Source organism: Oncorhynchus mykiss, chromosome 18 (assembly GCF_013265735.2).
Source record: "Oncorhynchus mykiss isolate Arlee chromosome 18, USDA_OmykA_1.1, whole genome shotgun sequence".
Classification (NCBI taxonomy): domain Eukaryota; kingdom Metazoa; phylum Chordata; class Actinopteri; order Salmoniformes; family Salmonidae; genus Oncorhynchus; species Oncorhynchus mykiss.
In genome coordinates this window covers 9,035,251-9,051,735 of record NC_048582.1, presented here as the reverse complement: position 1 = coordinate 9,051,735, position 16,485 = coordinate 9,035,251, and the positions used below count along the sequence as shown (strand labels likewise).

The window sequence follows — 16,485 nt, the reverse complement described above, 5'->3', positions numbered from 1 at the left end:
GAAATAGATAAATACCCTCAAATGAAAGCTGACATTCTGCACTTTAACCTCATAGTCATTGTATCATTTCAAATCCCAAACAACAAAACATTTGGAGCTCAGAGATGTGGCTAGTCTGGATGGTGGAGTAGATTATTGATATGTGTGGGGAGAGACTGGGAGCAGCATGGAACCACAAGTGGGTTTCTGTGGTTCTACTGTGGTTCTACTAAATCAATGGGCCATAGTGGTGTCTGTCTGCTTCAATGACAGCTGGGAAATAGAACCCAACCCAGAACTGAAGGTATTCCAGTCAAATTGGGCAGTTCTATTTATGTCTACACAGAGTTAGCGTTTGTATGATAACATAGTCGTGGCACACAGGAGACCCGGTCGTCAGACATACTGTTAAAAAGCTTCATGTGTGTCTTGTAGGATATGAGCTTCAGCCAGTCATGCAGAAAGTCAAGTCCAGATAAGAACTTCTGTTATTTGATGAAAGGGGAAGTTTGCATGGGGCACTTTTAATCTGCAACACAGGAGGAAGTGCGGGGAGTAACCATATCCTGTCCGGCACACAAACATGCTCAACCGACCTTACCTCGCCATGAGTGTGGCACTGTTGGCAAAACTCTGATTGGTTGTGGGGAAGTAGGGAAGACAGTTTCAGAAACAGTCTAAGAGAAGAAGGGAAATAACAGTTTTAGTTTTATTACCTTTACGTTATCTTGACCGTTAAGCATGGTCATCTATCACCAATCTGGCAACCTGGTTAGAGATCCTCTGATTGGATGGTTAGGAGACACCTGCTGGTGGTTGCCTGTACATGTTCATTTACTTTTCAATAAAAAGTTGATGCCTATTGTTACTGATAAACCACCATTGACTATCCCACACTCACAAACGCACACTACTATGGAATATCAGCCATGCTTTACTTTTATTTATTTATTTCACCTTTATTTATATAGGCCGTGGTGGCGAAGTAATTACAATATAGCAATTAAACACTGGAATGGTAGAATGTGCAGAAGAGGAATGTACAAGCTGGGGTGCAAAGGAGCAAAATAAATCAAATAAATAACAGTATGGGGGATGAGGTAGTTGGATGGGCTATTTACAGATGGGCTATGTACAGGTGCAGTGATCCGTGAGCTACTCTGACAGCTGGTGCTTAAAGTTAGTGAGGGAGATATGAGTCTCCAGTTTCTGTGATTTTTGCAGTTCGTTCCTGTCATTGGCAGCAGAGAACTGGAAGGAGAGGCGGCCGAAGGAAGAATTGGCTTTGGGGGTGACCAGTGAGATATACCTGCTGGAGTGCATGCTAAGGGTGGGTGCTGCTATGGTGACCAGTGAGCTGAGATAAGGCGGGGCTTTACCTAGCAGAGACTTGTAGATGACCTGGAGCCAGTGGGTTTGACGACGAGTATGAAGCGAGGGCCAGCCAACGAGAGCATACAGGTCGCAGTGGTGGGTAGTATATGAGGCTTTGGTGACAAAACGGATGGCACTGTGGTAGACTGCATCCAATTTGTTGAGTAGAGTGTTGGAGGCTATTTTGTAAATGACATCGCCGAAGTCGAGGATCAGTAGAATAGTCAGTTTTACGAGGGTCTGTTTGGCAGCATGAGTGAAAGATGCTTTGTTGCGGAATAGGAAGACGATTCTAGATTTAATTTTGGATTGGAGATGTTTAATGTGAGTCTGGAAGGAGAGTTTGCAGTCTAACCAGACACCTAGGTGTTTGTAGTTGTCCACATATTCTAAGTCCGAACCGTCCAGAGTAGTGATGCTGGACGGGCAGGCAGGTGCGGGCAGCGATCGGTTGAAGAGCATGCATTTAGTTTTACTTACATTTAAGAGAAGTTGGAGGCCACGGAAGGAGAGTTGTATGGCATTGAAGCTCATCTGGAGGTTAGTTAACACAGTGTCCAAAGAAGGGCCAGAGGTATACAGAATGGTGTCATCTGTGTAGAGGTGGATCAAAGAATCACCAGCAGCAAGAGCGACATCATTGATGTATACAGGAAAAATGTCGGCCCGAGAATTTAACCCTGTGGCACCCCCATAGAGACTGCCAGAGGTCCAGACAACAGATTTGACACACTGAACTCTGTCAGAGAAGTAGTTGGTGAGTTCTAAGTGTGCATGTGGTCTTTCAGGGCTGGTTGTGTGTTAAGGGGTTTCCTCTGTTCCTGGAAACGGGTGGAATGCGTGTACTGTAGACACCCTCTATAACACAGGAGGTTGGTGGCACCTTAATTGGGGAGGACGGGCTCGAGGTAATGATTGGAGCGAAATGAGTGTAATGGTATCGATACATCAAACATGTGGTTGCCAGGTGTTTGTTGCTATCCCAGCCTCAACTGTTTGTTGCTATCCCAGCCTCCACTGTTTGTTGCTATCCCAGCCTCTACTGTTTGTTGCTATCCCAGCCTCCACTGTTTGTTGCTATCCCAGCCTCCACTGTTTGTTGCTATCCCAGCCTCCACTGTTTATTGCTATCCCAGCCTCCACTGTTTGTTGCTATCCCAGCCTCCACTGTTTGTTGCTATCCCAGCCTCCACTGTTTGTTGCTATCCCAGCCTCCACTGTTTGTTGCTATCCCAGCCTCCACTGTTTGTTGCTATCCCAGCCTCCACTGGTTGTTGCCATCCCAGCCTCCACTGTTTGTTGCTATCCCAGCCTCCACTGTTTGATTCCATTCCAGCCTCCACTGTTTGATTCCATTCCAGCCTCCACTGTTTGTTGTTATCCCAGCCTCCACTGTTTGATTCCATCCCAGCCTCCACTGTTTGATTCCATCCCAGCCTCCACTGTTTGATTCCATTCCAGCCTCCACTGTTGGATTCCATTCCAGCCTCCACTGTTTGATTCCATTCCAGCCTCCACTGTTTGATTCCATTCCAGCCTCCACTGTTTGATTCCATTCCAGCCTCCACTGTTTGATTCCATCCCAGCCTCCACTGTTTGATTCCATCCCAGCCTCCACTGTTTGATTCCATTCCAGCCTCCACTGTTTGATTCCATCCCAGCCTCCACTGTTTGATTCCATTCCAGCCTCCACTGTTTGATTCCATTCCAGCCTCCACTGTTTGATTCCATTCCAGCCTCCACTGTTTGATTCCATTCCAGCCTCCACTGTTTGATTCCATTCCAGCCTCCACTGTTTGATTCCATTCCAGCCTCCACTGTTTGATTCCATTCCAGCCTCCACTGTTTGATTCCATTCCAGCCTCCACTGTTTGATTCCATTCCAGCCTCCACTGTTTGATTCCATTCCAGCCTCCACTGCTCTATAATGTGTCTGGATGAGTGTAACGCTTGGCCAGGATGTTATGATGTTTTTGGCAGGGAACATTGCATGATTGAATCACTTTCAGGAAGAGGAATAAGACCAGGTTTGGTCCTGCTCCTTAAGCAAACCAGAGGAAGTCTCTACTCCGATGTAAGGCCTTTGTTCTTTCAAAGACAAAGGTGTTGATATCTCGCCCTGCACCAGACTTCTCGCCCTGCGGCAGACTGATCTGTCTCCACATGATGCTGGCTGCCTGTTTGTGTAATGAGGACATTAGAGGGTCAGGAAGAGGGAGTGACTGACTGACAGGGGACTGTTGTTTTGAGTTGAAACTGTGGAGTAGATGATGGTACAACTAACACAATAACACCTCGTTTTTGGATATGATGATTAATTAAATATCTCTCTCTCTGCCCCCCCCTACTCTCTCTCTCTCACTCACTTACTCACTCACTCACTCACTCTCTCACTCTCTGTCTCGCTCACTCTCTGTCTCTCTCTCTCTCTCACTGTCTCTCTCCCGCCTCTCTCAATTAAATTCAATTCAAGAGGCTTTATTGGAATGGGAAACATGTTAACATTGCCAAAGCAAGTGAGGTAGATAATATATAAAGTGAAATAAACAATCAATATTAACAGTAAACATTACACATACAGAAATTCCAAAAGAATAAAGACATTTCAAATGTCATATTATGTCTATAAACAGTGTTGTAACGATGTGCAAATAGTTAGTACAAAAGGGAAAATAAATCAACATAAATATGGGTTGTATTTACAATGGTGTTTGTTCTTCACTGGTTGACCTTTTCGTGTGGCAACAGGTCACATATCTTGCTGCTGTGATGGCACACTGTGGTATTTCACCCAATAGATATGGGAGTTTATCAAAATCGGGTTTGTTTTTTAATTATTTGTGGATCTGTGTAATCTGAGGGAAATATGTGTCTCTAATATGGTCATACATTGGGCAGTAGGTTAGGAAGTGCAGCTCAGTTTCCACCTCATTTTGTGGGCAGTGTGCACATAGCCTGTCTTCTCTTGAGAGCCAGGTCTGCCTACAGCAGCCTTTCTCAATAGCAAGGCTATGCTCACTGAGTCTGTACATAGTCAAAGTTTTCCTTAAGTTTGGGTCAGTCACAGTGTTCTGTATTCTGCCACTGTTTACTCTCTGTTTAGGACCAAATAGCATTCTATTTTTTTCAGTTTTTGTTAATTCTTTCCAATGTGTCAAGTAATTATCTTTTTGTTTTCTCATGATTTTGTTTGGTCTAATTGTCTCTCTCTATCTCGCTGTGTCTCTGCCCCCCTCCTCTCTCTCTCACGCTCTCTCTCTCTCGCTGTGTCTCTCCCCCCTCTCTCTGCCCCCCCTCCTCCCACCCTCTCTCTCTGCCCCCCTCCTCCCACCCTCTCTCTCTCCCACCATCCAGATTGAGATTTGACCTGGAATGGTGGAAGAAGGACTGTTTTGATGAGAAGCCAGAGTTCTGGTCATCCAGCTAGACCTATCAGCTCCTCAGCACCATACGCCCCATGTCTGTTAGAAGGAACAACTCACTACAGTACTACACATCACCAACAGCTGTTTCCCCAGACCCCACTGGGTGAACTGGTCATAAACCTTCATCCCACCAGTGACGACAACATCAACAACACTAAAGCCATGTTTCTATTAACAGTAGATATAAAGACACTTATCAAAATGTGGCTTTGAAGTTTAGTTTGTCTGGTCCCAGATCAGTTTGTAATGACTTGCCAACTCCTATAGTCATTGTTACGCCAATGGCTCAACAGATCTGGGATCAGGCTATAACCGGTCCACTCGATGAAGAAAAAAGTATAGGACAAAGGCCCTTAATAGAAAGTGCTTTAAAAGTAGGTTTTAAATTATACGTTCGCAAAAACTTTGTAATTACTGTAATGTTTAACAGTTACAGTGAGTTTAAGGACCAGGCTGCTGTTTTGTGTAGGAGTTCTCCTGTTATTTGTTTGTGTGATTTTGCTGCTGTTATAAGGGCCGGGGGGGGGGGGGGTGTTACACATATCTTTATATTTTATGACTCAAACACACACGTTGACTTCATGGGAGTTCCAGTATTAAAATGCAATTTGCCATGTATTAGTTAGCTATATGACATTTAGAATACAAACAATATCATATAATTCTCATGCTCAATATTTAACTTACATATTTCCAACAGGGAATGACAAAATGTCTGTGTCGCGTGCCTTTCCTATTGAATCGTATTACTACCATCTGCCCATTTGAACTGAAGGTGTAATTACAGCAGGAAAATGGCCTCCAACTTTTCAGCCTGTTTAAACCTCACAACAGATGTATGTATACAAATGAACTACTACTGTTTATTAGCAATAAACTCTTCAGCATCTTCCTATAGTTTAACATCACACCAAATCAGCCTGCCCAAAATAGTCTAGACAATGATGGAAGTTGACGTGATTGTGTCAATGAAATATGCTTATGACATTGGATGTCAGGTTGGGTATATCAGGATAGCTTTTTAGGCCACTGTCCCTTACGTCACTGTGAATATTCCTGTTGGAATGTCAAACAGCACTAATAGTGAGCTGAGCTGTGTGTTTCTAAGTGCTGCCTGAGGATTACTGGTGAACAGATCTACAGCGGTTTCAGAAACATTCACCCTGTCTTTCTCCACACTGTTGTGTTACAGTCGGAATTTAAAATGGATTCAAATGAGATTTTGTGTCACTGGCCTATTACAAAGTAATTAAAATTGAAACGCTGAAATGTCTTGAGTCAATTTAGTATTCAACCCCTTTGTTATGGCAAGTCAAAATAAGTTCAGGAGTAAAAATGTGCTTAACAAGTCACGTAATAAGTTGCATGGACTCATGATTTTTGAATAACTACCTCCTCTCTGTACCCCACACATACAATTATTTGTAAGGTCCCTCAGTTGAGCAGCGAATTTCAAACAGATTCAACAACAAAGACCAGGGAGAATTTCCAATGCCTCACAAAGAAGAGCACCAATTAGAAGATGGGTAAACAAAGAAAGAGCTGAGGATCAATAGCGGTGGGAAATTTTTCAACCAATGTGTTGTGATAATTGCATTGTTTGAGCTATAACCTGTTAGTTCATATGCCTTGTCACTGTGATATATATAGGCTTAAAGCCGAGACAATAAGAAGACAGTGGTAGAATAAATTCAACCACAACTTTGTTTCACCACAAAACCAGAGAGCAACATCTGTCCGGTGAAGTCCAGAAAGCATCTTGCATGTAACAAACAGTTACAAACCTGCAGAACAAGTACATTTTTCAGACATTCTCAGACTACTAAACTATTGATTTAGAACCACAGAGAGATGCTGCAAGTCGCAAAGAAAACAAGCGCTGCCTCCACTAAATCCAGCACCATTTCAACATCTAATCACCTAACGTTTACTGTGATCCTGAGACTACCGTTTCTCAGTGAAGTATTATGTTTATCCTTAACCACTGATTCCTGGTCTGGTCTCTTCTCTGCACCTGGGTCCAACCTCACCACGTCACAAAGACTTCAAAATGGCTGTCTGGCAATGATCAACCACCAACTTGACAAAGCTTGAATAAAGCTCGGGCGGGTAGCAGGGAACCAGGAACTGAGGCTGAGGCAAGGGGAGTAGGGGCAGGGTAAGTAGGACTGACGAGGGAGCGGACGGAACTGTAGCGGAAAGCAGAGTCAGGCTAGGGAAAACCAGGCACAAAAGGATAACACGAGCTATGCAGGAACAAACAGCTTAAAGCGCAGACTGACTGAGCAGAGGCTGCGAACTAGCAGCGTGGAAGTGGCAGCGTGGAAGTGGCAGGGCTGATTATGGAACATGTTGCAGCTGGTGGAGATCTGCTCCGTCTCCAGCACACCTGTCTCCACTCTATAATCTATTTAATCTATTTAATCTATTTAAATAATCTATTTAATATCTTTTTGAATTCAGGCTGTAACACAACAAAATGTGGATTAAGTCAAGGGGTGTGAATCCTTTCTGAAGGCGCTCTATGTACAGTATGTAATGCACTATTACAGGACCTACATGGACAATTAAACCACCCAGAGATGCTCTTTATTTCACTCTGTGGATCTTCATTATCAAATGAATTGTTGCAGATGACTCTGTTGCCTTTAGAAACGATGCTTTTTAAAGTATGTTTTATGTGTTTATGATAATTAGTGGACCTCACCATTGGAAGCTCTCCTCCTTGTACCAGGATCTGAAAGTCTTGCTTGACTCCAGAGGTGTTTGTGTGCCCCTTGCATCCTGCAGACCATACAAGCGTGGCACCAGCCAGGCTTATTTCATTAGGTAACAGATTTATCAGACCTATGCTTTTTGAAGATGCTTCAACTTTGAAGGGCTTTGTGAGCCACAACATACTTTTTGAGTGTGGGTGTGTTTACGGGTGTGTGTACCTGTATGAATCGGTGTGTGTACCTGTATGAATTAGTGTGTGTTGTTCTTGAAGATTATTCACCAGAGTTTCACAACAAGAGTCCCTTTGGAAACAGATGGTCAGAATAGATTGTGGGAGGTGAGCTAACAGAAAGCCCATTCAGTCTGCCCCTCTTGTGCCCAGTTTGGACTCGATGCTGTTTCTCTTGGACCGTCTGACTGGCACTGCTTTTTAAACATATCTACTCTTGAATGTTCTGTGACTATTGTGGCACAGTGAAAGTTCTGAAATAGCCTCAAAGCAAACACACACCCAGTCTCACTCCAGTTTCAGGTAGTCATATGAGTCAGGGAAACTGGGCCTACACATAAACACACACTCACACTCATCCTGCCTACAATTGTGATTCTCTTCAGCATGTCTGTCATGTCTTGACTTTACCTGTCTTGGTCTATCTTGTCCCTTTCCTGTCTTGGTCTGTCTTGTCCTGTCTTGTCTTTGCCTGTCCGGCCTTGTCTGTCTTGTCTTGTTTTGGTCTGTCTTGGTCTGTTTTGGTCTGTCTTGTCCGGGTCTGTCTTAATAGAACAGTGTTTAAACAGTGTGTTCCTAAGAGAACAGTGTTAAGACAGTGTGTTCCTAACAGAACAGTGTTTAAACAGTGTTTAAACAGTGTGTTCCTAACAGAACAGTGTTAAGACAGTGTGTTCCTAACAGAAGGGTGTTTAAACAGTGTGATCCTAACAGAACAGTGTTTAAACAGTGTGTTCCTAACAGAAGGGTGTTTAAACAGTGTGATCCTAACAGAACAGTGTTAAGACAGTGTGTTCCTAACAGAACAGTGTTTAAACAGTGTGTTCCTAACAGAACAGTGTTTAAACAGTGTGTTCCTAACAGAACAGTGTTTAAACAGTGTGATCCTAACAGAAGGGTGTATAAACAGTGTGATCTAGTCACAGCTCTACTGGCCTCAGTTGGAATGTCTGCTTTAGTTGTATAGGATATTTTGTCCATTTATGGTTAAAATGCAAATGCCAATAAATCTAGGAATGGTTATAATGCAACTAATGCAGTTTTGGGTGGCCAGCTCTTCCTAGAGCTGCCCAGACAAACTGAGCAATCAGGGGAGAAGGGCCTTAGTCAGCGAGGTGACCAAGAACCCGATGGTCACTCTGACAGAGCTCTAGAGTTCCTCTGTGGAGATGGGAGAACCTTCCAGAAGGACAACCATCTCTACAGCACTCCACCAATCAGGCCTTTATGGTAGAGTGGCCAGACAGAAGCCACTACTCAGTAAAAGGCTGATGGTCCGCTTGGAGTTTACCAAAAGGAACCTAAAGAGTCTCAGACCATGAGAAACAAGATTCTCTGGTCTGATGAAACCAAGTTTAAACTCTTTGGCCTGAATGCCAAGTGTTACGTCTGGAGGAAACCTGGCACCATCTAAGGTGAAACATGGTGGTGGCAGCATTATGCTGCGGGGATGTTTTTCAACGGCAGGGACTGGGAGACTAGTCAGGATCGAGGCAAAGATGAACGGAGCAAAGTTCAGAGAGATCCTTGATGAAACCTGCTCCAGAGCGCTCAGGACCTCAGACAACCAAGAGAATGCAGGAGTGAATTCGGGACAAGTCTCTGAATGTCCTTGAGTGGCCCAGCCAGAGCCCGGATTTGAACCTGATCGAACATCTCTGGAGAGTCCTGAAAATAGCTGTGTAGCAACGCTCCCCATCAAACCTGACATAGCTTGAGAGGATCTGTGGAGAAGAATGGGAGAAACTTCCCAAATACAGGTGTGCCAAGCTTGTAGCGTCATACCCAAGAAGACTTGATGCTCTCATCGCTGCCAAAAGTGCTTCAACAAAGTACTGAGTAAAGGGTCCGAATACTTATGTTAATGTGATAGTTAAGTTTTTAATTTGTTATACATTTGCAAAAAATTCTAAATATCTATTTTTGCTTTGTCATTATGGGTTATTATGTGTAGATGGATGAGAAAAAACAAATATTGAATCAATTTTAGGACTAAGCTGTAACGTAACATAGAGTGGAAAAAGTCAAGGGGTCTGAATACTTTCCGAAGGAACCCTAACCCCCCCAGAGTCCACACATGGTAATACTAGATATGTATGTTAGTTCTGTTGACTGCATGGTGAAGCTGGAGCACTTCACAATGACAGGAAAGTGAACACAATCCATTCCGTACAAACAAACGTTTATTATTGAGAATGTTCTGAATATTATTAAAGTTCTAAAAGCAAATCATTAATCTAGGAGTGTAAATCAAAGGCTTATCTGGAGGAAACCCTCTGTTACCTCTGAATGAACCTCTTGACTCTGGAACTTGGCATCACTGATTTTTCTTTGTCCCCCCTGACTCCACAACTCTGTCAGACCAAAGACATGTATCATTATGTCCAACTCTGTCAGACCAAAGACATGTATCATTATGTCCAACTCTGTCAGACCAAAGACATGTATCATTATGTCCAACTCTGTCAGACCAAAGACATTTATCATTATGTCCAACTCTGTCAGACCAAAGACATGTATCATTATATCCAACTCTGTCAGACCAAAGACATGTATCATTATATCCAACTCTGTCAGACCAAAGACATGTATCATTATATCCAACTCTGTCAGACCAAAGACATGTATCATTATGTCCAACTCTGTCAGACCAAAGACATTTATCATTATATCCAACTCTGTCAGACCAAAGACATTTATCATTATATTGAATGTGTTTCTTCTTCATTTGAGTTGACGTAACATGACATAAATTCGTAAAGTCTTCATAAGCACTACAAAGGGTCATGTGACAGGTCTGACCGTACGTCTGGTTCTTTACCAAATGTGGCATAACCTTTTTTCTACCCGTTTATATAGCATCACATTGACTTATGGATGACTTATGAAGCATCTATAGGGCTTCATTATGCCTTAAAGGTTATGCCTGGTTTTATGTGGGACCTATATATTTTAGTGGTCATACCCTGCCTCTTAACCTGAGACCGAGCAGCAGGTCATGGTCTCATGTTGAAACTAGATGATTACATTTGGATTGAACCCGTTCATAACAATATTATCAGTCCGAAACAAGATAACAGCTCAGTGGGAGGTTTAGCTAATTGTGTGCTATATACTATATATCCACTAGAGGGCACTCTAGATCATCTTCTGGTAATTAACCCTTTAAGTACTCCCTACAGCGGTTAACTCTGTAGTGGTGGTTCTAATATAAGCAACTTTAAGGTGGTCCACCTGTATTTATATAGTTTTCAGATCTCTAATCTTGGTCCTCTGATGTCAGTTAAGCACATTCTTCAGACACATACTCGTTTACCTGTAGAAGTATGTGAAATATCCAACTTCCTCCTGAGAGCAGAACAGGGAATTGAGACATGAGAATAACAGTAGGAAGTTGTCCCCCCTGACACCACTACCCCTGTCATGGTGCTTGTATAGTACGAACACACACACACAAACACGCACACACACCCCAGCTAGACTTTATTGATTGCCTTATGATGAGGGGGATTAAAAATACATTTTAATGGCAAGTTTTCTGCTCAAAATCTTTTCAGGTATTGTTTTTCTCACTTCTACACATCCTCCTCAGTGTCAGAGGTCAGGGGTCAGACACACAGTCTACTGTCGGTGTAAGTCGACACATCCTCCTCAGTGTCAGGGGTCAGCCACACACTCTGCTGTAGGTGTAGCTCTACACATCCTCCTCTCCGCAGTGTCAGGGGTCAGGGGTCAGCCACACAGTCTGCTGTAGGTGTAGCACTTGGTGGATGCACATATCAATCACATGTATTTATAAAGCCCTTTTTACATCAGCAGATGTCACAAAGTGCTTCTACAGAAACCAACCTAAAACCCCATCCACGTGTCTGTCTGTGTGTGTGGGGGGGGAGCGTGCTATCACAGAGTCAGGCTTCAACAGTTAGTTCCACTCACAGACCACAGAGAGGTGGCGGGAACAACCTACGTCCACCTCTCACCACGGGACTGAAGTGGTTGAGACCAGAGAAGCACCACGTGGTCTAAGTTTTGGATCACTGTTTTGAACTGAAATGGCTCATTTCCTGGATTCAGTGGGACGTTGAGCATGGGGGAGCATGGTCTTGTAGGGGAACAGGTGCTTCCCTCTCTGAGTGTCTTAAATGTCACTGATGTTTTGGTTGGGAAAAAACATATAGGCTTAATAATCAGGTTAACTGTATATGCAGTTCAGACACAGTTAAACCAAACATAATACATAGCTTCATCCTAATTCATATATAGGCTTAATAATCAGGTTAACTGTATATGCAGTTCAGACACAGTTAAACCAAACATAATACATAGCTTCATCCTAATTCATGTACAGTTCATCATTCGCCGTTCAGAAAATAGACATTTATTGAATAATACATGTAAAGCAACAACACATATTTTATTTTAAAAAAGTATCATTTTAAATAGCCAGTCAATGGCAATCATCATTGCTGTTCTGTTCCAGTACATTCAGTGAGAGAACCGTGTCTTATAGAAGCAGCACCCTGGAAGGATTAGCACTTATTTCCCCTTTATTTAACCAGGTTACTCTCGTTGATATGAGACAAATCTATTTTTTCAAGAGAGACCTGGAGACAATGCAGATTGTCAGGTTGCTATAAGAGAAAAAAAGAACAGAAATGAAACAAGTCTTGTCAGAGTATGAGGCCTTGTGGGGTTAACTGTGTTCACAATACAGCCTTAATGGTGCAAGTGACCACACACAACAGTATCATGTATGTGATCCGTGCAGCTCAGTTGGTAGAGCGTGGCACAAAAAAAGTTTTTAAAATGTTTGCACTCACAACTGTAAGTCGTTCTGGACAAGAGTGTCTACGTAAATGTGCATGATGGTATTGAGAGATAAAGTCCCATTACTGGCCTAAACATGCCAGTCAGCTAAGCGGTTCCTGTTTTTTTAAATCATGGTGTCAGATGACCAGTGCACCTCGGGTTCACCTCATCTACAATACTGTGCTGCAGGAGTGTCAAACTCATGTCTGCAGGTTTTTGGTTTTTCCTTTCAATTAAGCCATAGACAAGCAGGTGAGGGGAGTTCCTTACTAATTAGTGACCTTCATTTATCAATCAACACTGTTAAAATGAAGTACGTTGTAATGCCAAAACTTGTGGTAACTGACCTGCCACCAAATTGAAGGAGACGAAACCTTAACTTTGCTGGAGTGTTGAAACACATCATCCTGAGATATTTTGAAACATGACACAGTGTGTTGTAACACCACTTAATCAAGTGCTGTGCAACACCTTGCCAGAGACTGGGAGCCCTCACAGAAAAGTGCTGTGCAACACCTTGCCAGAGACTGGGAGCCCTCACATAAAAGTGATGTGCAACACCTTGCCAGAGACTGGGAGCCCTCACAGAAAAGTGCTGTGCAACACCTTGCCAGAGACTGGGAGCCCTCACAGAAAAGTGCTGTGCAACACCTTGCCAGAGACTGGGAGCCCTCACAGAAAAGTGCTGTGCAACACCTTGCCAGAGACTGGGAGCCCTCACAGAAAAGTGCTGTGCAACACCTTGCCAGATACTGGGAGCCCTCACAGAAAAGTGCTGTGCAACACCTTGCCAGATACTGGGAGCCCTCACAGAAAAGTGCTGTGCAACACCTTGCCAGAGACTGGGAGCCCTCACAGAAAAGTGCTGTGCAACACCTTGCCAGAGACTGGGAGCCCTCACAGAAAAGTGCTGTGCAACACCTTGCCAGAGACTGGGAGCCCTCACAGAAAAGTGCTGTGCAACACCTTGCCAGAGACTGGGAGCCCTCACAGAAAAGTGCTGTGCAACACCTTGCCAGATACTGGGAGCCCTCACAGAAAAGTGCTGTGCAACACCTTGCCAGATACTGGGAGCCCTCACAGAAAAGTGCTGTGCAACACCTTGCCAGAGACTGGGAGCCCTCACAGAAAAGTGCTGTGCAACACCTTGCCAGAGACTGGGAGCCCTCACAGAAAAGTGCTGTGCAACACCTTGCCAGAGACTGGGAGCCCTCACAGAAAAGTGCTGTGCAACACCTTGCCAGAGACTGGGAGCCCTCACAGAAAAGTGCTGTGCAACACCTTGCCAGATACTGGGAGCCCTCACAGAAAAGTGCTGTGCAACACCTTGCCAGATACTGGGAGCCCTCACAGAAAAGTGCTGTGCAACACCTTGCCAGAGACTGGGAGCCCTCACAGAAAAGTGCTGTGCAACACCTTGCCAGAGACTGGGAGCCCTCACAGAAAAGTGCTGTGCAACACCTTGCCAGAGACTGGGAGCCCTCACAGAAAAGTGCTGTGCAACACCTTGCCAGAGACTGGGAGCCCTCACAGAAAAGTGCTGTGCAACACCTTGCCAGATACTGGGAGCCCTCACAGAAAAGTGCTGTGCAACACCTTGCCAGATACTGGGAGCCCTCACAGAAAAGTGCTGTGCAACACCTTGCCAGAGACTGGGAGCCCTCACAGAAAAGTGCTGTGCAACACCTTGCCAGAGACTGGGAGCCCTCACAGAAAAGTGCTGTGCAACACCTTGCCAGAGACTGGGAGCCCTCACAGAAAAGTGCTGTGCAACACCTTGCCAGAGACTGGGAGCCCTCACAGAAAAGTGCTGTGCAACACCTTGCCAGAGACTGGGAGCCCTCACAGAAAAGGTTGAAAACACTAGGTTGGTGTTTCGAGTCCTGTTTAGTACAGAATTAGATCCCTTCTCTTTTGGTGCCGTTTCCTCTATTTAAAGCTTCTAAACGCCATTCTGATGTTTTGAATCCTGTCTAGTACAGAATTAGATCCCTTTGTCTGAAGTGTCTTAATGTTTAACATTGTTATCTATTTGATCATTTGACATTATTTACCGTTTTGGGCAGGCATTGTCAAGCACAGTGTCCAAATCACCAGCAGTAACTGGAGGTTGAACATTAATCATTTCCACCATTAATAATCTCCACCATTAATCATCTCCAACATTAATCATCTCCACCATTAATCATCTCCAACATTAATAATCTCCACCATTAATCATCTCCACCATTAATCATCTCCAACATTAATAATCTCCACCATTAATCATCTCCAACATTAATAATCTCCACCATTAACAATCTCCACCATTAATCATCTCCACCATTAATCATCTCCACCATTAATCATCTCCACCATTAATCATCTCCACCATTAATCATCTCCACCATTAATCATCTCCATCATTAATCATCTCCACCATTAATAATCTCCAACATTAATAATCTCCATCATTAATAATCTCCATCATTAATAATCTCCACCATTAATAATCTCCACCATTAATCATCTCCACCATTAATCATCTCCACCATTAATCATCTCCACCATTAATCATCTCCACCATTAATCATCTCCACCATTAATCATCTCCATCATTAATCATCTCCACCATTAATAATCTCCAACATTAATAATCTCCATCATTAATAATCTCCATCATTAATAATCTCCACCATTAATAATCTCCACCATTAATCATCTCCACCATTAATAATCTCCAACATTAATAATCTCCAACATTAATAATCTCCATCATTAATAATCTCCATCATTAATAATCTCCACCATTAATAATCTCCACCATTAATCATCTCCACCATTAATAATCTCCAACATTAATAATCTCCAACATTAATAATCTCCATCATTAATAATCTCCATCATTAATAATCTCCACCATTAATAATCTCCACCATTAATCATCTCCACCATTAATCATCTCCACCATTAATCATCTCCACCATTAATAATCTCCATCATTAATAATCTCCACCATTAATAATCTCCAACATTAATAATCTCCACCATTAATAATCTCCACCATTAATCATCTCCACCATTAATCATCTCCACCATTAATCATCTCCACCATTAATAATCTCCATCATTAATAATCTCCACCATTAATAATCTCCATCATTAATCATCTCCACCATTAATCATCTCCACCATTAATCATCTCCACCATTAATAATCTCCATCATTAATAATCTCCACCATTAATAATCTCCAACATTAATAATCTCCACCATTAATAATCTCCACCATTAATCATCTCCACCATTAATCATCTCCACCATTAATCATCTCCACCATTAATCTCCATCATTAATAATCTCCACCATTAATAATCTCCATCATTAATCATCTCCACCATTAATCATCTCCACCATTAATCATCTCCACCATTAATAATGTTGAATGTGGGAATGGGTGCTGTCCTCATTGAACGTCAGCCTGACGGTTCAGATATCATGATCCATTACACTTCATGGCACAAGCTCAATACTAAAACAGAAATATACTTGGATTTCATCAACCATGCATAAATCATTGTGTGAAAAAAATCATAAAGTCAAAAAATATATATTACACACAATCCCCTAAAATCAGAGTGACAAGATAGAAAATACAATGTGATTAAAACCAGACTTCTAATGAGTTCAATCACTAATATTCTCTCTCTTTGGTTATAGTCATAAAATACACTTTTTGAGCAACATGTTAGGTTGGATTTATTCCTACATTGATATGATTGCATACATTTTGACAGAGAGGATACAGATAGATGGGAGAAACAGATTGAAGGGTTGGAGTGGGGATTTGAACCCCGTTCTTCGGGCTCTGCACAATTTGCATTCATTTTTATTAAGTATATGTTTGGGTTTTTTTTGGGGGGGGGGTTCAATTTCAATTCACCCCTGAATAATTTCTTACAGTGTGGCTGTG

At 42.8% G+C, this 16,485-nt stretch overlaps 1 protein-coding gene across 3 annotated transcripts in view; it reads left to right on the top strand.

Annotated features, from left to right (window-relative positions):
- The window catches only part of LOC110495466 (OX-2 membrane glycoprotein), a 34,547-nt gene extending 28,874 nt beyond the window's left edge, over positions 1–5,673 (top strand). For all 3 annotated transcript variants that reach the window (XM_036951687.1, XM_036951688.1, XM_036951686.1), the window contains exon 8: positions 4,708–5,673. In XM_036951687.1, the coding sequence (XP_036807582.1) occupies positions 4,708–4,712 (5 nt within the window). In that variant the 3' untranslated portion in view covers positions 4,713–5,673. The remainder of the gene's footprint in view (positions 1–4,707) is intronic.
- Positions 5,674–16,485: the final 10,812 nt, after the last annotated feature.